The sequence below is a fragment of the Pristiophorus japonicus genome, chromosome 9 (assembly GCF_044704955.1).
Source record: "Pristiophorus japonicus isolate sPriJap1 chromosome 9, sPriJap1.hap1, whole genome shotgun sequence".
Taxonomy (NCBI): domain Eukaryota; kingdom Metazoa; phylum Chordata; class Chondrichthyes; family Pristiophoridae; genus Pristiophorus; species Pristiophorus japonicus.
In genome coordinates this window covers 100703056-100725458 of record NC_091985.1, presented here as the reverse complement: position 1 = coordinate 100725458, position 22403 = coordinate 100703056, and the positions used below count along the sequence as shown (strand labels likewise).

General features: G+C 45.9%; 1 protein-coding gene across 8 annotated transcripts in view; it reads right to left on the bottom strand.

The window, feature by feature from the left end:
* sanbr (SANT and BTB domain regulator of CSR) overlaps window positions 1-22403 on the bottom strand; it is a 163910-nt gene that overhangs the window by 89461 nt on the left and 52046 nt on the right. For all 8 annotated transcript variants that reach the window (XM_070889628.1, XM_070889633.1, XM_070889634.1 and 5 more), the window contains 3 exons: window positions 19921-20044; window positions 8085-8237; window positions 834-979 (listed from right to left, as the gene is read on the bottom strand). In XM_070889628.1, coding sequence (XP_070745729.1) covers window positions 834-979; window positions 8085-8237; window positions 19921-20044 — 423 coding nt within the window. The remainder of the gene's footprint in view (window positions 1-833; window positions 980-8084; window positions 8238-19920; window positions 20045-22403) is intronic.

The window sequence follows — 22403 nt, the reverse complement described above, 5'->3', positions numbered from 1 at the left end:
GGCGTTGTAGTGCCCAAGTTTTGCATCTCCCAGCCTCTCTAAAGCACTTTCCTGCTTGATTAAACTGTAGCTCTGATCTCATGTACTGGTCACCAGTAAGAATGGAACACTGGTAATACTCTCTGCTCTTTCCAAAACCAGAATGATCATTAAACAGCTAACTTACTGTTTACATTGGGATCAGCTTTTGGCAAGGTTGAATTTTACACCACATTTGTAACCATGTATCTGACTCCCAGTATGAATAAGTGAATGAAAACAAAGCTAGCAAGAATTTTAACTAACAGGCACAAAGATTGGGAATATGCAGGAATGTGTGGATAGGTTATTACAAATTAAACATCTGAAAGTTACTATTGATATTTGCTTTTATACCAGCTTTCAGGTTATTTGAAATCTGTCGACATTTTGATTTCCATTCAAATGGTAGCGAATTCATGTCAGGATGTGACAAATTTATTATTTTAACAGATTTGAGATTTAGGAAGATATAAAAAGATTAAGTGTAAAATTATATGAATATAAATTTGAATAATTGTAAATATAGGTCCTACTAATTATAAATAAAGAAGTTCTAATAAATACACAAGTACAAAAACTACATTAAATATGTAAGTAAAATGCACCACTGACTGTTGGTCAGGACACATGAACCTCCCATGTTTTCCCCCACACCCAGAACAATTTTTTTTAAAGCATGGTAACCAGTATTTAAAAATTCAATGTATGCCATCCTTACAAATGCAAAAATAACAAACACTTTCATCGGTTCAATATAATTTTGCAACAAGTTTAAAATGTTCAAGTTAGGGTTTAGCAATTATTTTAATTACCTTTCCTTGTTTTTACAGAATGCCACACATACAATATCCGTATGTTGCAGGGCATCACAGTACACTTGACCCACTGGTACAGAAGTAAGTTTATCATTTTGAAGCTGACTGGCTAATTTGACAACATGATCCCGCACTTTACAACCCTGGAAAAAAAAAATCACAGACAACACAAATTGTTAAATTAACTACCATAGGCACCATCTTTCTCATTTTTAGAAAGTTCAACTTCCACCTACAATTAAGATTTAATATTATGCACAAAATCAGGAGAAAAGGCCCAAGGGGGCATTATTCCCATAAGCAATTTGCCCCAGTGCACTATTATTTTTTTCAGATGCTGAACAATGCTTGTTGAAAGCATGCAAACTGTTGCAGATAGTTGCCCAAGTTTCTGCCACGGGGGAAAAGATAAATAAGGAAATACATTTGACTATCTCATTTATGTACATAAATGTAGTATTGTCTTGTCAAGCTCCTATTAAATAATTACTGATTTTTCCTTTGGAAAAACTTCAGGGGGTGTAAGCTCACACACAACTAAGTATGGTGACAGTGAGTAGTACAAGAGATGGATGCAAAACTTGCTGTCACAATCCAGAGTGCATTTTGCTAGAAAGGAGTAAACTCGCAGGCAGTTCACAGAAGATTGTGCCTTGTAAGCTTGTCCATTATGTACTGCGGATTAAAAATATTAAATTAATTATGAATAATTTTTTCAGTAGAACCATAACTAGAATTGTCAGTTGCTACTGCAGCACCTTTTCTCTGAATTACTGTTTTGAGTTATCCAAAACACGGTAAATGGAGCAATGGGGGTCCATTTAATCTAATATGTCAGGAGTTGGGGAATGTCTAGGTGCAAGACTCAAAAGGCATTAATAAAGCCATTGGAATAGAGGCAGAAGACCTGAAACAAGCAGTGAGAAAATATCAGAAGAGAAAATGGAATAAACAGACTATGAGATAGTAGTGAGATAAAAACATTGTTGCAGAAGGAGCAAGGGAATTCAAAACATTAAATTAGAAAACTAGGAAAAGAATAAGGCTCAATGTTCCAAAAAAAATTAGGGGTCACGATTGAATGGTTCACAAATGAATGTACAAAGCATTCAAAATAAAATTGGAGAGTTACAAGCAATAATAACTACAATAACATAGTAGCTAAAACAGAGACATAGCTTAAGTTTGAACAGGACTGGGAACTTAATATTCCTGGTGATAATTTCTGAAGATAGGGAAAGACAAAAAGGGGTGGGTGGCAGTGTTAGTGAAGGATTCCAGCACAGTGTTATCATGTAAGGATGTCCTATAGAGGGTTGTATTAAGACAGAATTAGTATGGATGGGATTAAGAAATAATACAATTCTCATTGTGCATAACAGGCTACCAAACAGTAGAGAGGGAATCTGCAAACAATTCAGAAAGATATGCAAGAAAAACAGAGCAATAATATTGCGTGATTTTAACTAGCCAAAGATAGAATGGAATAAATGTATTGCACGTGAACACGGTGAGTAACGTTTTTTAGAATGCATCCAGAAGTGCTTCCTCGATCAGTATGAAGAAAAACACTGCTCGATTAAGCTCAGAGAAGTGGCATAGGGAAAATAACTAATTTGCAAAGAGTAGAATAATTGGGAAATAGCGAACACAACATTGGCCCGTAAATTGCGGTCTCTCCGGGTGCGTACGATGTGCGCACATGCCCAAAGAGGCACCGCAAGTTCCGGGTTTAGGCGCACGAAGCGTATGCACCTAAACCCGGCACTTGCGAGCTGTCAAAATGTCTTGACAGATTGCATGCACCCCTGGGAGAAGGGCCTTCGCGGGCAGAGATTTGGGCTATTTCCCCAAGCGAATGTCCTTCAAACTCTTGCGCATCGTAAAGGTCTGCTTTTACCAGCATATTATAAAAGATAGAAAAAATAAATGTTATTACTTATTTTTATATTAAAATCCCTGCCCATGAAGGTAAGTTTATGTTTAACACTATTAAAACATTATTTTTTAAATTTTAGAAAAATAAATTTTTCTCTAACATTTAATTTAATTCTATTTTTATTAATTTTTTTGGTGTGTTTTTTTAAATTAATGTTTGTGTTTTATTTGTTTTTAGAGGTCTCCCCATTCATAGTAATGGGAGCTCGGTGCTCCCATTACCATGAATGAGAATACTACATTTTCATTGGTGGTTCAGGCCCACGTGATCCCAGGAAGTACTTGCGCTCCTGTGATGTGTGGGCCTCTGCGCTGGGCTGCGCAGCTAGATCGGGGACCCGAAGTCTTCGTTGGAGCTGGACCACCAGGTATTTTCTTCCGACCGCAATTCTTGGCCCATTATTAAATATAATGCAAGAATAGCAAACGATAATGGAGAATCAAAGATAAGAGTGCTGGACTGGAAAAAGGCAAGTTCAAGACGAGAAAGGATTTGGCCCAAATTAATTGGACAGAAATGTTAGCAAACAGGTCAAGATCAGCAGTGAGAAATCTTCAAATATGACATGTGCAAGACTGCAAATAAACATATTCATTCATGGTTAAAATGGGGGTGCACTGACATATAAAGCAACCCCCATCCCTCAATGCCCCCTCCATGTCGATCCCCTCATGATATTGACTCACTCTCTTTCTCAATCACCCCTCTATCTCCACTCTCTCTCCTGAATCACCCCTCTCAAGAACCCCCCTTTGATTCCCTCCCCCCCATCCCATTTCCCCCTCCGATCCCTCCCTCTACTCTCTCGATGCTCCCATCTCTCTCTCTCTCTTTTTTCCTCCCTCCCTACCCACCTCTCTATCCCCCCTCCCTGCCTTAGATTCTCTCCCACCTCCCATCTCCCCCTCCAACCCTCTAACCCCCCCACCGATGTCTCCCTCCTCACCGCCCCCGATCTCTCCCTCTTTGCACTCCCCCTCCGCGCCCCACCTCTGATCTCCAACTTCATTCCCCACACCACCCCCCCGCCCAAGCGATCTATCCCCTCTTCCACCCCTCCTCCGATCTCTCCCTCTTTCTCCCCCCCCTCCCCCCCCCCCCCACCATCTTTCCCTCTTCCCCCCCAACCCGCCCTCCGGCCCTCCCCTCTGAACTCTCCCTCTTTGCACCCACCCCGCTCCGATGTCTCCCTATCTTCCTCTTCTTGCTCCCACTCCAATCTCTCCCTCTTCTTCCCCCCTCCGATCTCTCCCTCTTCTCCCCCCCCCCGCTCCGATCTCTCCCTCTTCTTCCCCCGCCATCCCTCCCCCCTCTTTTTTCTTCCCCCCTCCATCCCCATCCCTCCCTTAGCACCACCCCCCCCAATCTCTCCTCTTCTACACCTCCCCCACCTCCGATCTCTCCCTCATTTCCCCCCTCCTCTGATCTCTCCCTCTTCCCCCCCCCTCCTCCGAACTCTCCCTCTTCTCCCCCCGCCACCTCCACCTCTTCTTCTGAGGACTGGGAGAATTTTATAATACAGCAGAGGAGGACAAAGGGTTTTATTAGGAGGGGTAAAACAGAGTATGAAAGGAAGCTTGCTGGGAACATAAAAACTGACTGCAAAAGCTTCTATAGATATGTGAAGAGAAAAAAATTAGTGATGACAAATGTAGGTCCCTTGCAGTCAGAATCAGGTGAATTTATAATGGGGAACAAAGAAATGGCGCACCAGTTGAACAAATACTTTGGTTCTGTCTTCATGAAGGAAGACACAAATAACCTTCCGGAAATACTAGGGGACCGAGGTTCTAGCGAGAAGGAGGAACTGAAGGAAATCCTTATTAGGCAGGAAATTGTGTTAGGGAAATTGATGGGATTGAAAGCCAATAAATCCCCAGGGCCTGATAGTCTGCAACCCATAGTACTTAAGGAAGTGGCCCTAGAAATAGTAGATGCATTGGTGATCATTTTCCAACAGTCTATTGACTCTGGATCAGTTCCTATGGACTGGAGGGTAGCTGTAACACCACTTTTTAAGAAAGGAGGGAGAGAAAACGAGTAATTATAGACCGGTGAGCCTGACATCTGTAGTGGGGAAAATGTTGGAATCAATTATTAAGGATGAAATAGCAGCGCATTTGGAAAGCAGTGACAGGATCGGTCCAAGTCAGCATGGATTTATGAAAGGGAAATCATGCTTGACAAATCTTCTAGAATTTTTTGAGGATGTAATTGGTAGAGTGGACAAGAGAGAACCAGTGGATGTGGTGTATTTGGACTTTCAAAAGGCTTTTGACAAGGTCCCACACAAGAGATTGGTGTGCAAAATTAAAGCACATGATATTGGGGGTAATGTACTGACACGGAGAGAGAACTGGTTGGCAGACAGGAAGCAGAGAGTTGGGATAAACGGGTCCTTTTCAGAATGGCAGGCAGTGACTAGTGGGGTGCCGCAGGGCTCAGTGCTGGGACCCCAGCTATTTACGATATACATTAATGATTTAGATGAAGGAATTGAGTGTAATATCTCCAAGTTTGCAGATGACACTAAGCTGGGTGGTGGTGTGAGCTGTGAGCAGGACGCTAAGAGGCTGCAGGTGACTTGGACAGGTTAGATGAGTGGGCAAACGCATGGCAGATGCAGTATAATGTGGATAAATGTGAGATTATCCACTTTGGTGGCAAAAACACAAAGGCAGAATATTATCTGAATGGGGGCAGATTAGGAAAAGGGGCGGTGCAACGAGACTTGGGTGTCATGGTACATCAGTCATTGAAAGTTGGCATGTAGGTACAGCAAGCAGTGAAGGCGGCAAATGGTATGTTAGCCTTCATATCTAGCTGATTTGAGTATAAGAGCAGGGAGGTCTTGCTGCAGTTGTACAGGGCCATGGTGAGGCCTCACCTGGAATATTGTGTTCAGTTTTGGTGTTCTAATCTGAGGAAGGACGTTCTTGCTATTGAGGGAGTGCAGCGAAGGTTCACCAAACTGATTCCCGGAATGGTAGGACTGACATATGAGGAGAGACTGGATCGACTGTGTCTGTATTCACTGGAGTTTAGAAAGATGAAAGGGGATCTCATAGAAACATATAAAATTCTAACTGGACTAGACAGGATAGATGCAGGAAGAATGTTCCCGATGTTGGGGAAGTCCAGAACCAGGGGACATAGTCTAAGGATAAGGGATAAGCCATTTAGGACTGAGATAAGGAGAAACTTCTTCACTCAGAGTTGTTAAACTGTGGAATTCCCTACCGCAGAGAGTTGTTGATGCTAGTTCATTGGATATATTCAAGAGGGAGTTAGATGTGGCCCTGACGGCTAAAGGGATCAAGGGGTATGGAGAGAAAGCAGGAAGGTGGTACTGAGGTGAATGATCAGCCATGATCTTATTGAATGGTGGTGCAGGCTCGAAGGGCCGAATGGCCTACTCCTGCACATATTTTCTATGTTTCTAAGTTTCCTCCAGTCACCTCCTATCTCTCCCTCTTCTCGCCCCCCACCTCAGATTTCTCCCTCTTTCCCCCTCTCCTTCTTCCCCCCCCCCACCTCCGATCTCTTCCTCTTCTCCCCCCCCGCACTACCTTCGATCTCCTCCCACCCCCAACTCCGATCTCTCCCTCTTCCCCCCCCCCACCCCCAATCTCTCCCTCTTCACCCCCCCCATCTCCGTTCGCTCCCTCTTCTCGCCCCCCCCCCACCTCCGCTCTCTCCCTCTTCTTCCACCCCCCCCCCCCCACCTCTGCTCTCTCCCTCTTCTTCCACCCCCCCCCCACCTCCGCTCTCTCCCTCTTCTTTCCCCCCCCACCTCCGCTCTCTCCCTCTTCTTCCACCCCCCCCCCACCTCCGCTCTCTCCCTCTTCTTCCACCCCCCCCACCTCCGCTCTCTCCCTCTTCTTCCCCCCCCCACCTCCGCTCTCTCCCTCTTCTTCCCCCCCCCACCTCCGCTCTCTCCCTCTTCTTCCACCCCCCCCCCCCACCTCCGCTCTCTCCCTCTTCTTCCACCCCCCCCCCCACCTCCGCTCTCTCCCTCTTCTTCCCCCCCCCACCTCCGCTCTCTCCCTCTTCTTCCCCCCCCCACCTCCGCTCTCTCCCTCTTCTTCCCCCCCCCACCTCCGCTCTCTCCCTCTTCTTCCCCCCCCCACCTCCGCTCTCTCCCTCTTCTTCCCCCCCACCTCCGCTCTCTCCCTCTTCTTCCCCCCCACCTCCGCTCTCTCCCTCTTCTTCCCCCCCACCTCCGCTCTCTCCCTCTTCTTCCCCCCACCCCCATCGCTCCCTCTCTTCCCCCCCCACCCCCATCGCTCCCTCTCTTTCCCCCCCCCCCCAAATCGCTCCCTCTCTTCGCCCCCCCGCCATCTCTCCCCCCCCATCTCTCCCTCTCTTTCCCCCCATCTCTCGCTCTACCTCCCCCATCTCTCCCTCTACCCCCCCCCCACTCCATCTCTCCCTTTCTACCCCCCACCCCCACTCCCATCTCTACCCCCCCCTCCCATCTCTCCCTTTCTACCCACCCCCCACTCCCATCTCTCCCTTTCTACCCACCCCCCACTCCCATCTCTCCCTTTCTACCCCCCCCCACCTCTCCCTTTCTACCCCCCCCCCCCACTCCCATTCTACCCCCCCCCCACTCCCATTCTCCCTTTCTACCCCCCCACTCCCATTCTCCCTTTCTACCCCCCCACTCCCATCTCTCCCTTTCTACCCCCCACTCCCATCTCTCCCTTTCTACCCCCCACTCCCATCTCTCCCTTTCTACCCCCCACTCCCATCTCTCCCTTTCTACCCCCCACTCCCATCTCTCCCTCTCAACACCTCCCCCCCCACTCCCATCTCTCCCTCTCTTCCCTCCCACTCCCATCGCTCCCTCTCTTCTCTCCCCTCTACTCAAATTCATTCTCTCTCTCTTCCCTCTGCAGGCAAATGTGAAGTAATCCATTTTGGACCGAAAAATGATAAAACAGAGTACTTTCTAAATGGTGAAAATCTAGAAGCAGTGGAGGTCCAAAGAGAATTAAGGGCTCCGGTACATAGATTATTAAAAAGTCATGAACTGGTACAGAAAATAATCAAAAGTGCTCATGGAGTGCTGGTATTTATATCTAAAGGAATACAAATGGATAGAGGTTATGCTGCAACCAGACAAAGCCCTGGGTAGACTACACCTGGAGACTTGCGTTCAGTTCTGGGCGCACACCTTAGGAAAGATATATTGGCCTTGGAAGGAGTGCAGCGTAGATTTACTAGAATGATACCTGGACTCCAAGGGTTAAATTACGAGGAGAGATTACACAAATTTGAGTTTTTTGTCTCGTCTTCATACTTACCGTACTTACTTGAAGGGGATCAAACCGTAGGACTTTTTGCTTACAGCAAGGGTAGAAACCAATGCCAGGAGTAGACAACTGATTGCTTATGGGAGGATACATCACTTGCTCTGGGTGGTACTGGCAGTGGGAGAGTTCGGTGCACTGGAAAACCTGAAACAAATTGAAATGGTAGAGGTAACAGAATATTAAATAAACATTTTTTGTAATATAGATTTGGAAAAAAACATTTGGTGATAAATTGTTTGGCTTTATGATTATAGTAACTGGTCTTTTCAAGTTACTTCAATTGGAAATACTGCAGTAAATTCATCAATGTATAAAACAGGCATGTCCCAGTAAAATATAAGCATTTTTAAAAAGTCAGCAAAGTGTACAGCAATGTGACTGTGGTGTTCATGCTTAATGGGAGAATTTATAGGCGCCCATCTACAAAAGAGATCATAAAGGCAGTGCATTCCTTCAGTTATTCTGAATGAACAATGTAGAAAATATTGTGCTACCACTCAGCCGAAGTGTCCAACATATTAAGTATTCTGATTATTTATCACAATACCGAATTATCTTTACAGATACCTTCATCGTGTTCTTAAGTTTTAGTGCTACTTTTCCCCTTTTAAATTCACATTTCAATTGACAGACTGATTTAGACACATGTCTTGAAAAAGTAGCACACCTGACTCTGCAAAACTGGATTTTTTTTCTCCAAAAACATAACTAATGAAAATGACTTGAATCTTGTGTTACTTGTATAGGAACAGGGGCAAGGTTGTTCATCCCTTATGGTTTGTTCAGCCATTCCAGTCGATCATGGCTGATTTGTACCTCCAACTCAGTTTACCTGCCTTTTCTCCCCTTTGACTGCCAACTTTAATTCTAAAAGGGCTATAGCTTCCCTACCCCCATTCAAAAGAAAGTTATTATTTACATAGGACACATCCTCCAATATACAGTACATTATATTATACTGGAAGCAGCATCACAACTCGAGGGCTAGAAAGCAGCTCTACAGACGTCAGAAGGCCGAGGTCCAACTGAACACCTGTGACCTAGAGAACAGATGGTGGGTGGAGAAAGCTCAAGAAATCCAGCAGCTAGCCGACAACCACGACATGCAAGGATTCTTCAACGCAATCAAGACGACCTACGGCCCAAGCACCCAAGGCCCTACCCCAATACTGACCAAGAACAGAGAGGTGCTCATCAAGAGAGGCAATCAGTGCCCACTGGAAGGAGCACTTCGAGAATCTCCTCAACCCAGACTCTGTCTTCGACGGGAGTGTCCTTGACTCCATCCCACAGCATGCTACTTGCCACCATCTCAACACAACCCCACCCCGGCACGAAGTTGAAAAGGCCATCCGACAACTGAAGAACAAGTCAGGAGCAGATGGAATCCCCTGCTGTCAACCACCAGGAAAGTCATTGCAATAATCCTCCTGAATCTTCTCCTTCCTGTGGCTGAAGAACTCCTCCAAGTCACAATGCGGATTCCATCCACTAAGAAGCACAATGGACATGATCTTCACTGCGCGGCAGATACAGGATAAATGCAGGGAACAGCACCAACCCTTGTACATGGCCTTCTTCGACCTCACAAAAGCCTTCGACACTGTCAACCATGACGGATTATGGAGCATCCTCCTCAGATTCAGCTGCCCTCAAATGTTTGTCACCATCCTCTGCCTGCTCCACGATGACATTCAAGCCGTGATCCTGACCAACGGATCCATCACAGACCCATTCCACATTCGGACCGGGGTCAAGCAAGACTGTGTCATCCCACCAACGCTCTTCTCGATCTTCCTTGCAGCAATGCTCCATCTCACCCTCGGCAAGCTCCCCGCTGGAGTGGAGCTAAGTTACAGGACAAACGGGAATCTGTTCAACCGCTGCCGCCTCCAGGCCAGATCAAAGGTCGTCCCATCCTCCATCATCGAACTACAGTACGCAGATGACGACTGCGTCTGCACACACTCAGAGGCTGAACTCCAAGCTATCATGAACACCTTCACCAAGGCGTACGAGAGCATAGCCCTTACACTAAACATCCGTAAGACAAAGATCCTCTACCAACCTGCCCCCGCCACACAGCACTGCCCCTCGGTTATTAAAATCCATGACGAGACATTGGACAACGTAGACCATTTTCCATACCTCGCGAGCCTACTGTCAACAAGGGCAGACAGCGATGACTAGGTCCAACACCACCTTCAGCGTGCCAGTGCAGCCTTCGGTTGCCTGAGGAAGAGTGTTTGAAGACCAGGACCTCAAACCCGGCACCAAGCTCATGGTCTACAGAGCAGTGGTGATACCCGCCCTCCTATATGGCTCAGAGACATGGACTATGTACAGCAGGCACCTCAATTGATTGACAAATCAAATTGGTCAGGGTAGCCTTGAGGAAGAGCTCATAGAATGCATAAAGGACGGGTTCCTTGAGCAGTATGGGCTAGAATTTCCCTAACCTGTTTTTCTGGCGCCCTCACTCGAGCTGCATCGCTTTTATCTGTCTCCAAGCGCGCCGAAAAAAGACCTCTGTATTCTGGCTGTTCCCCAGACTCTCCTCTGTCGTGGCACAGCGTGGCCGAATGGATTGGGGGTGGAGCCAGATCCTGGCACTGTTCTGCACATGCGCGCTAGAGTTTGCGCGCATGTGTAGCAGCTCCTGGCAGGCCGTTTCTGCAAACGCGCGCTGCAGGCTGTGTGGGAGGGGCCCGAAGCACGCCATCCCTAGCCCTGGCCAAATGGGCTCCCTCATCAGTGGCCAGAGTGTGCTCTGCAGGCTGTGTCATCTGATTGCTTTCTTCCCTTCAGGTCAAAAGATGATTTGATTCCTTTCAGCCTTGGATTAGGGGATTTACAGATTAGAAACACTTTAAGAAAATCAAGATGGAACTTTGGCCTCGGAGGGGCCCGTGGTGTTAGATCTTGAATACACCAGTGGCTGATCTGATTATAAAACTCCTGAAGAGTTTCTGGGGGTCTGGGTTTGTAACTCTCGACCTGATGAACCCGGGGATTCATGCGAGTGTTTGATGCCATGCCGGACATCAGTCTAGACGTGCTTCCATCTCCCCCCCACTCCTCTTCCTCCCCCCCCCCTCCACCACAGCCTTTCCCCCCCCCCCCCTCCTAGCCCTGGCCAAATGGGCTCCCTCATCGGTGGCCCGCTGCGTTCCCTAAGGTAGGACTTCTATTTTTTCATTTGTTATTTATTGATTGCTTATTACTTGGGTCTTGGTGCTTTAGGGGCAGGGTTCCTTATATTTTATTTGTTAATTAATTGCTTATTACTTTTTGTGCTTTGTTTGGTGCTTGGTGATGCTTTAAATGTAGTTACTTGCGCCGATTCCTTAACTGTAATTAAGGTCTTTCTGCGTGGACAAAAGTGGACACATACGCTGCCCTAAGTTAGTTTAGTACAACTTTTTTCTGGTCAAATTGGCATAAATGGTGTAAGTGGCTGGGAACATGCCCTTTTGAAAATAAAACTGATCTAACAAAAAACCTAACTAACTCACTTACACTGGAGCAAATTAAATGGCCATATTTGCAACTAAAAAGATACACCAGAAAAATCAAGTTACACCAAAAAAAAACAGTGCAACTCATGGGGAAGTTTGGGCCCTACGTAACTGAACCAGCCAGGGGGCAGGCTATCTTAGATCTGGTCCTGTGTAATGAGACAGGATTAATAAACAATCTCCAAGTAAAGGATCCCCTTGGAATGAGTGATCATAGCATGATTGAATTTCAAATTCAGATGGAGGGTGAGAAAGTTGGATTTCTAACCAGCGTACTAAGCTTAAATAAAGGAGACCATGAAGGTATGAGGGCAGAGTTGACTAAAGTGGACTGGAAAAATAGATTAATGTGTAGGACAGTTGATGAACAGTGGTGTACATTTAAGGAACTATTTCACAATTCTCAAGAAAAGTATATTCCAGTGAGGAGGAAAGGGTATAAGAGAAAAGAAAGCCATCTGTGGCTCACTAAAGAAATAAAGGACGGTATCCAATTAAAAACAAGGGCATACAAAGTGGCCAAAACTAGTGTGAGACAGAAGATTGGGAAGCTTTTAAAAGCCAGCAAAGAATGACTAAAAAAATGATTAAAGGAAGATAGACTATGAAAGTAAACTAGCACAAAATATAAAAACAGATAGAACGAGCGCTTGCTTTGGGAGTCTCGTGTCCGGCATGCGGACACAACGGAACTGATCAAGTGTTGTCAGTGCTTCAATGCTGGGGTTGTTGGCCTGGTCGAGGATACTAATGTTGGTGCGTCTGTCCTTCCAGGAGATTTGTAGGATCTTGCGAAGGCATCGTTGATGGTAATTCTCCAGCGACTTGCGGTGTCTACTGTACACGGTCCATGCCTCTGAGCCATACAGAAGGGCGGGTATTACTATAGCCCTGTAGACCATGAGCTTGGTGGTAGATTTGAGGACCTGGTCTTCAAACACTCTTTTTCTCAGGTGGCCGAAGGCTGTGCTGGCATACTGGAGGCAATCTTGAATCTCATCAATATCTTCTTTTGTTGATAAGAGGCTCCCAAGGTATGGAAAATGGTCCACGTTGTCAGAGGTCACGCCGTGGATCTTGATGACTGGGGGGGCAGTGCTGTGCGGTGAGGACAGGCTGGTGGAGGACCTGTGTCTTTCGTATGCCCCAGTAAATACGTCGACTATATCCTGAAGTTCAGCCTCTGAATGTGCGCAGACGCAGGCGTCGTCCGCATACTGTAACTCGACGACAGAAGTTGGGGTGGTCTTGGACCTGGCCTGGAGGCGATGAAGGTTAAACAGCTTCTCGCTGGTTCTGTAGTTTAGTTCCACTCCAGCGGGGTGCTTGTTGACAGTGAGGTGGAGCATGGCAGCAAGGAAGATTGAGAAGAGGGTTGGAGTGACGACGCAGCCCTGTTTGACCCTGGTCCGAACATGGATTGGGTCTGTAATGAATCCGTTGGTAAGGATCACGGCCTGCAGGTCGTCATGGAGCAGACGAAGGATGTTAACGAACTTTTCGGGGCATCTGAAACGGAGGCGGATGCTCCATAGACTCTTGCGGTTGACAATGTCAAAGGCCTTTGTAAGGTCGAAGGCGGCCATGTTTAGGGCTGGCGCTACTCCCTGCATTTTTCCTGCAGCTGTCACGCTGCAAAGATCATGTCCATTGTGCCCCATAGGGGACGAAATCCGGACTGCAACTCTGGGAGGAGCTCCTCGGCCACAGGGAGAAGTCGGTTGAGGCGAACTCTAGCGACAACTTTCCCAGTGGCTGATAGCAAGTAGATTCCTCTGCAGTTGCCACAGTCGGACGTCCCCTTTTTTAAAGATGGTCACGATCACGGCATCTCTGAGATCTCCCGGCATGCTCTCCTCCCTCCAGATGAGAGAGAGGTCATGTATCCGCAACAACAGCGCCTCTCCTCAGCAGGGATTCCATCTGCTGCTGTAGCCTTGTTGTTCTTGAGATGTCTTATGGCTTTTCCTACCTCATGCAACGTTGGGGTTTCACCGAGGTGGTGGCGGGTCGCATGCTGCGGGATGGAGTTGAGAACACTCGAGTCAAAGGCAGAGTCTCGAGTGAGGAGATCTTCAAAGTGCTCCTTCCACTGGGCCCCGATTGCCTCGGTGTCCTTGATGAGTGTTTCCCCATTCTTGGCCAGCAGTGGGATGGGGCCTTGGGAGTTTGTACCGTCGGTGGCCTTGACTGCGATGAAGAATCCTCGCACATCATGGCTGTCGGCCAGTTGTTGTATCTCCTGTGCTTTCTCCATCCACCAGCTGTTCCCAAAGCAAGCGCTTTACTTGGAACTCCTTCATGGCAAACAAGCCAAGGGTAGACAGAGGAAATGTTACAAGGACACCCTCAAAGCCTCCCTGATAAAGTGCGGCATCCCCACTTACACCTGGGAGTCCCTGGCCACAGACCGCCGAGTGGAGGAAGTGCATCTGAGAGGGCGCTGAGCGCCTCGAGTCTCATCGCTGAGTGCATGTAGAAAATTAAAGCAGGCACGGAAGGAACGTGGGGCAAACCTGTCCCACCCTCCCTTAACCTCAACGACCGTCTGCTCTACCCGTGGCAGGGTCTGTGGCTCTCGTATTGGATTGATAAGCCATCTAAGGACTCATTCTAAGAGTGGAAGCAAGTCTTCCTCGATCCCGAGGGACGGCTTATATAATGAGATATAAAAGGAAAAGAGTGGCTAAAGTAAATGTTGGTCCCTTAGAGGACAAGACCAGGGAATTAGAAATAGGGAACATGGAGATGGCAGAAACTCTGAACAAATATTTTGTATCAGTCTTTACGTAGAGAAGGTTGGAGCGGAGCAGGTCGGGAGCAGCGAGGCTCATAAAAGGGAACCAGCAGACGGGAGAAGTGGCAGAGGTCGGAGCGGAGCAGACCGGGAGCAGTGAGGTCCATAAAAGGGGCCCAGCAGTCGGGAGCGGCAGCTGGTGCAGGTGCAGAAGGTAAACAAAGAAGTAAAAAGAAATCGAAGTGTGATATCACAGCCAAGCGGGTAAGTGATTGGCTGGTGGATTGGTGAGTATTTAATCTTTTTCTTTTTATTTCCTGATCAGTAGGTAACCTTTGGCATTGTTGCCAAATTAAGTTAATTTAACGGTTATGTCATGGCAGGAGAGCCCAGACCTGTGTCATGCTCCTCCTGTGCTATGTGAGAAATCAGGTATGCTTCCAGTGCCCCTGACTACTATGTGTGCAGAAAGTGTGTCCAGCTGCAGCTCCTGACAGACAGCAATGCGGCACTGCAGCTGCACATGGATTCACTCTGGAGCATCCACGATGCTGAGGATGTCGTGAATAGCACGTTTAGTGAGTTGGTCACACCGCAGGTAAAGGTTACACAGGCAGATAGGGAATGGGTGACCAGCAGGCAGAGCAATGGAAGAAATGTAGTGCAGGGGTCCCCTGCGGTCATCTCCCTCCAAAACAGATATACCGTTTTGGGTACTCTTGTGGGACATGACTCATCAGGGGAAGACAGCAGCAATCAAGTTCAGAGCCATGGGTGGCTCTGCTGCACAGGAGGGCAGGAAAAAGAGTGGGAGAGCTATAGTGGTAGAGGATTCTATTGTAAGGGAAATAGATAGGCATTTCTGCGGCAGCAATCGAGACTCCAGGATCCAGGATGGTATGTTGTCTCCTTGGTGCAAGGGACAAGGATGTCTCGGAGCGGCTGCAGGGTATTCTGGAGGGGGAGGGTGAACAGCCAGTTGTCGTGGTGCATATAGGTACCAACGATATAGGTAAAAAAACGGGATGAGGTCCTACAAGCTGAATTTAGGCAGCTAGGAGTTAAATTAAAAAGTAGGACCTCAAAAGGTAATAATCTCAGGATTGCTACCAGTGCCACGTGCTAGTCAGAGTAGAAATAGCAGGATAGTTAAGATAACTACGTGGCTTGAGGAATGGTGCAAGAGGGAGGGATTCAAATTCCTGGGACATTGGAACCGGTTCTGGGGGAGGTGGGACCAGTACAAGCCGTACGGTCTGCACCTGGGCAGGACCGGAATCAATGTTCTAGAGGGAGTGTTTGCTAGTGCTGCTGGGGAGGGGTTAAACTAATATGGCAGCGGGATGGGAATCTATGCAGGCAGACAGAGGGAAGTAAAATGGGGGCAGAAGCAAATGGTAGAAAGGAGATAAGGAAAAGTGGAGGGCAGAGAAATCAAAAGGAAAAAATCAAAAAGGGCCACATTACAACATAATTCTAAAAGGACAGAGAGTGTTAAAAAAACAAGCCTGAAGGCTCTGTGTCTCAATGCGAGGAGCATTCGTAATAAGATGGACGAATTAACTGCGCTGGCAGCTATTCACGAATATGATATAATTGGGATTACGGAGACATGGCTCAGGGTGACCAAGGCTGGGAACTCAACATCCAGGATTATTCAACATTCAGGAAGGATAGACAGAAAGGAAAAGGAGGTGGGGTAGCGTTGCTGGTTAAAAAGGAAATTAACGCAATAGTAAGGAAGGATATTAGCTTGGATGATGTGGAATCTGTATGGATAGAGCTGCGGAATACCAAAGGGCAGAAAACGCTAGTGGGAGTTGTGTACAGACCGCCAAACAGTAATAGTGAGATTGGGGACAGCATCAAACAAGAAATTAGGGATGCGTGCAATAAAGGTACAGCAGTTATCATGGGCGACTTTAATCTACATATTGGGCTTCCTGGAGTGTATTAGGGATGGTTTTCTAGACCAATATGTCGAGGAACCAACGAGACGGCTGGGCATCCTAGACTGGGTGATGTGTAATGAGAAAGCACTAATTAGCAATCATGTTGTGCGAGGCCCCTTGGGGAAGTGTGACCATAATATGGTAGAATTCTTTATTAAGATGGAGAGTGACACAGTTAATTCAGAGACTAGGGTCCTGAACTTAAGGAAAGGTAACTTTGATGGTATGAGACGTGAATTGGCTAGAATAGACTGGCGGATGATACTGAAAGGGTTGATGGTGGATAGGCAATGGCAGACATTTAAAGATCACATGGATGAACTTCAAAAATTGTACATCCCTGTCTGGAGTAAAAATAAAACGGGGAAGGTGGCTCAACCGTGGCTAACAAGGGAAATTAGGGATAGTGTTAAATCCAAGGAAGAGGCATATACATTGGCCAGAAAAAGCAACAAACCTGAAGACTGGGAGAAATTTAGAATTCAGCAGAGGAGGACAAAGGGTTTAATTAGGAGGGGGAAAATAGAGTATGAGAGGAAGCTTGCTGGGAACATAAAAACTGACTACAAAAACTTCTACAGATATGTGAAGAGAAAAATATTAGTGAAGACAAACATAGGTCCCTTGCAGTCAGAATCAGGTGAATTTATAATGGAGAACAAATAAATGGCAGACCTATTGAGCAAATACTTTGGATCTGTCTTCATGGAGGAAGATACAAATAACCTTCCGGAAATACTAGGGGACCGAGAGTCTAGCGAGAAGGAGGAACTGAAAGAAATCCTTATTAGTCAGGAAATTGTGTTGGGCCAATTGATGGGATTGAAGGTCAATAAATCCCCAGGGCCTGATAGTCTGCATCCCAGAGTACTTAAGGAAATGGCCCTAGAAATAGTGGATGCATTGCTGATCATTTTCCAACAGTCTATCAACTCTGGATCAGTTCCTATGGACTGGAGGGTAGCTAATGTAACACCACTTTTTAAAAAAGGAGGGAGAGAAAATGGGGAATTATAGACCGGTTAGCCTGACATAGGTAGTGGGGAAATGAAGAATCAATTATTAAAGATGAAATAGCAGCGCATTTGGAAAGCAGTGGTAGGATCGGTCCAAGTCAGCATGGATTTATGAAAGGGAAATCATGCTTGACAAATCTTCTAGAATTTTTTGAGGATGTAACTAGTAGCGTGGACAAGGGAGAACCAGTGGATGTGGTGTATTTGGACTTTCAAGGTCCCATATGAGAGATTATTGTGCAAAATTAAAGCACATGATATTGGGGGTAATGTAATGACGTGGATAGAGAACTGGTTGGCCGATAAGAAGCAGAGAGTCGGGATAAATGGGTCCTTTTCAGAATGACAAGCAGTGATTAGTGGGGTGCCGGAGGGATCCCAGCTACTTACAATATACATCAATGATTTAGATGAAGGAATTGAGTGTAATATCTCCAAGTTTGCAGATGACACTAAGCTGGGTGGCGGTGTGAGCTGCGAGAAGGATGCTAAAAGGCTGCAGGGTGACTTGGACAGGTTAGGTGAGTAGGCAAATGCATGGCAAATGCAGTACAATGTGGAAAAATGTGAGGTTATCCACTTTGGTGGTAAAAACACAAAGGCAGAATATTATCTGAATGGCGACAGATTAGGAAAAGGGGAGGTGCAACGAGACCTGGGTGTCATGGTACATCAGTCATTGAAAGTTGGCATGCAGGTAACAGCACGTTGTGAAGGAGGCAAATGGCATGTTGGCCTTCATTGCTCGATTTGAGTATAAGAGCAGGAAGGTCTTACTGCAGTTGTACAGGGCCTTGGTGAGGCCTCACCTGGAATAGTGTGTTCAGTTTTGGTCTCCTAATCTGAGGAAGGACGTTCTTGCAGCGAGGGAGTGCAGCGAAGGTTCACCAGACTGATTGCAGAGATGGTAGGACTGACATATGAGGAGAGACTGGATCGACTGGGCCTGTATTCATTGGAGTTTAGAAGAATGAGAGGGGTTCTCATAGAAACATATAAAATTCTGACGGGATTGGACAGGTTAGAGGCAAGAAGAATGTTCCCGATACTGGGGAAGTCCAGAACCAGGGGTCACAGTCGAAGGATAAGGGGTAAGCCATTTAGGACCGAGATGAGGAGAAACCTCTTCATTCAGTGTTGTTAACCTATGGAATTCTCTACTGCAGAAAGTTGTTGAGGCCAGTTCATTAGATATATTCAAGAGGGAGTTAGATATGGCCCTTACGGCTAAAGGGATCAAGGGGTATGGAGAGAAAGCAGGAAAGGGGTACTGACATGAATGATCATCCATGATCTTATTTAATGGTGGTGCTGGCTTGAAGGGCCGAATGGCCTACTCCTGCACCTATTTTCTCTGTTTCTATGAAAGGTGGAGTAGGTTGGGCCTCTACTCATGGGAATTCAGAAGAATGAGAGGTGATCTTATCGAAACATCCAAGATTATGAGGGGGCTTGACAAGGCGGACGCAGAGAGGATGTTTCCACTGATTGGGGAGACTAGAACTAGAGAGCATAATCTTAGAATAAGGGGCCGCCCATTTAAAACAGATGAGGAGAAATTTCTTTTCTGAGGGTTGTAAATCTGTGGAATTCGCTATCTCAGAGAGCTGTGGAAGCTGGGACATTGAATAAATTTAAGACAGAAATAGACAGTTGCTTCAACGATAAGGGAATAAGGTTTTATGGGGAGCGGGCAGGGAAGTGGATCCGAGTCCATGATTGGATCAGCGATGATCGTATTAAATGGCGGAGTAGACTCGAGGGGCCATATGGCCTACTCCTGCTCCTATTTCTTATGCTCTTAAAACACTGGAGAAGTACCACCAACGCTGCCTCCACAAGATCCTGCAAATCCATTGGCAAGATAGGCCCACCAAAGTCAGTGTTCTCGCTCAGGCTAATATCCCCAGCATCGAAGCACTGACCATGCTTGATTAGCTCCGCTGCACGGGTCACATGAGATTCCCAAAACAAGCGCTGTACTCAGAGCTCCGACTCGGCAAGCGAGCCCCAGGTGGGCAGAGGAAACACTGCAAGGACACCCTCAGAGCCTCCTTGAAAAAATGTAACATACCCACCGACACCTGGGAATCCCTGGCCCAAAACGGCCCAAAGTGGAGGAAAAGCATCCGGGAAGGCGCTGAACACCTCGAGTCTTTTCGACGAGAGCAAGCTGAAGCCAAGCGTCGAAGGAGCACGTGGCAACCCAGGCACCCCACTCACCTGTACCTTCAATCAACGTTTGCCCCATGTGTGCCAGAGACTGTAGGTCCCGCATTGGACTGTTCAGTCACCTGAAAACTCATTTCTAGTGTGGAAGCAAGTCATCCTCGACTCCGAGGGTCTGCCTTTGATGATGAAGATGATGACTTGTAATAATGTTAATTAATTACAGGCAATTCTTTTCTCTATGATAAATCTGTTATCTAAAAACAAAGGTGTTCCTTTATCCAAACGACATCATAACTTGGTTAAAATTCAGCTCGTACAATAGGCTTAAAAATAAATCACTCCTGACAAGTTATTTATAAAAGTCAGTTTAAAAAAAAAAGTACTTAAAAAGAATCCGCATCCATCAACATTCAAGTAAAAATGAAAACTTACTTTTTTGCATCTTGTGCAGTGCAACCAATTTATAGTTCCCCATAAACGCCAGTACACACCTTGCCAAGACTTCAAGTCTTCATAGAGACTATTAAGATACTCGTGTACATCCCAGCTTTTATCTCTAAAGGAATTAAAAATAGCTTACTGTTCAGAACTCAGTCAAAGTGTTTTTGCAATAATAATTTGCATTTACATAGTATCTTTAATGTAAACATTGCTAGATGCTACACAAAGAAGTCTTACTGCAATTATATAGGGTCTTGGTGAGATCACACCTGGAGTACTGTGTAAAGTTTTGGTCTCCTTACCCATGAAAGGATATACTTGCCTTAGAGGGAGTGCAACAAAGGTACAACAGACTGATTCCTGAGCTGGAGGCTTGTCCTATGAGGAGATTAAACTATAGTCCCTCGAGTTTAGAAGTATGACAGGTGATCTCATTGAAACATAAAATTCTTACAGGCCTTCACAGGGTAAGATGCTGGGAGGATTTTCCCCTGGTTGGAGAGTCTAGAACTAAGGGTCATAGTCTCAGAATAAAGGGTCGGCCATTTAGGACTGAGATGAGGAGAAATCTCTTCACTCAAAAGTTTGTGAATTTTTGGAATTCTCTGCCCCAGAGGGCTGTGGATGCTCAGTCATTAAGTATATTCAAGACAGAGATCGATAGATTTTTGGATATTAAGGGAATCAAGGGATATGGAGATAGTGCGGAAAGGTAGATCAGCCATGATCTTATTGAATGGTGGAGCAGGCTCAAAGGGTCGCATGGCATACTCCTGCTCCTATTTCTTATGTTATGTTCTTAAATAGGGATAAGGAAACCAGATTCAGAGCCAGAGGGGAGATATTAGAAGGGGTGACTGAAAGCTTGCTCAAACAGATGAAGGTTTTCAAAAGGTGGAGAGAGGGGTGAAGAGGTTGAGGGAAGGATTTCCAAAGTATTGGATCAAAGTGGCTGTAACAATTCGAGAATGTCTTGATCTGAGCACAGGTGACAGCAGAACAGTTGTTCAAAATGCTCACATTGAATAGAGACATTGTATATTTATTATAGACATAAAGAAATATAACAATTATTTTGATTATTTCCTTTAAGTAAATTGATTCAAAACTTGTGTTGCATTTATAATGTATGCCAGGAAAGAACTTGGAATTAGAAATTAACTGCAATAAATGTGGAAGATTTTACCAGAATAGACCAATACTATTGTAACTTGCATTGAATGTGTAGTTTTTGCAAAAATTCTAAAATTAATGTGGTTTTCAAAATTAGAAAAATACATTGATTTAAATTAACATCCAAAGTACAATAAAACTTAACTACATCTCTGGACACTTGCAACAATAATATTTGGGACGTTTTATTGAGCAAAATAATGGCGATACCAGTTAAACACTAGTTGGAACGACTTCCTGTAAACAGGGATTTTGATATAGCCAACATTAAAAAATCTCAGCAGTCTTAGAGCGAGGGTACGAAAATGATCAGGCATATCAATTATCAGAGTAAATCATGTGACCAACACTAATCACTGATTCAGAATCCACATGCAATTCTTGTGCCTGATAATTATTGTAAGAAGCAATTACTGCACCTGCTTACTGTACTGTGTTAAATAGGGTGACCATGTGCATTGCTCCACTAACTCACTCATTTTGGAGAGGAAGGAGATGGATGCTCCTCAGCTGTTAGTGACCACCCTGAGTAATTTGTACCCAAACTTATTAGAAACAAACCTGGAATTCAATCCATAAAGCACAGAAGTAGGTTATTATGTTGAATCCTATTTTGCCCACCTCTGAAGTCTCTTTTCGACACATTAGTGAAAAGATTGATGGTTTTTGTTAATATATTGACAAGCATCATGTGGCAAGTTGCCTTCTACACATTATGAATAGCCGAGTTAGGTATTCTTTGTAACTGGAATAATACATATTTTCAGTTGTATTATTTTGTTTGTTAGTATGTGAACGGACTGATGAGGAATGTTGCTTTCAGGATCATATGTTTGTATTTGTTTTCTTACACTTCTAAGTTTGGTCCAGTTAAAGATCTTTTACTTTTTCTTTTGCGATTGGCTTCTGTTTTCCATATTAGAAAGGCTATGTTATGCGCTGTGGCTGTTACACGTTTGTGTTCAATATAGGGACTAACTATTTGTACTGCACTTTTTTTGACAGACAGGTGTCTGTCCAGCCCCGTGTCCCCGCACCCACCCCCACCCATACTGCACTTTTTTGACCAACAGGTGACAAGCCCCGCCCCATCAAGCTCCGACTCCCCCTCCCGGCCGAATCGATCCATCCATATGAAGCAGGACCCGAGGCTCCGATCCTCTCCCCGCTCTGGCTGGCCTGGGCCCTTTGACGGCTGGCCTGTGCCCGATGTCAGCAGGAGGGGGCTGACTGTGTCGGGTCTGCGTCTGATGGTGGCGGGAGGGTACCAATGATGGTGGGCTGCTGCTCCTCCGCGAGCC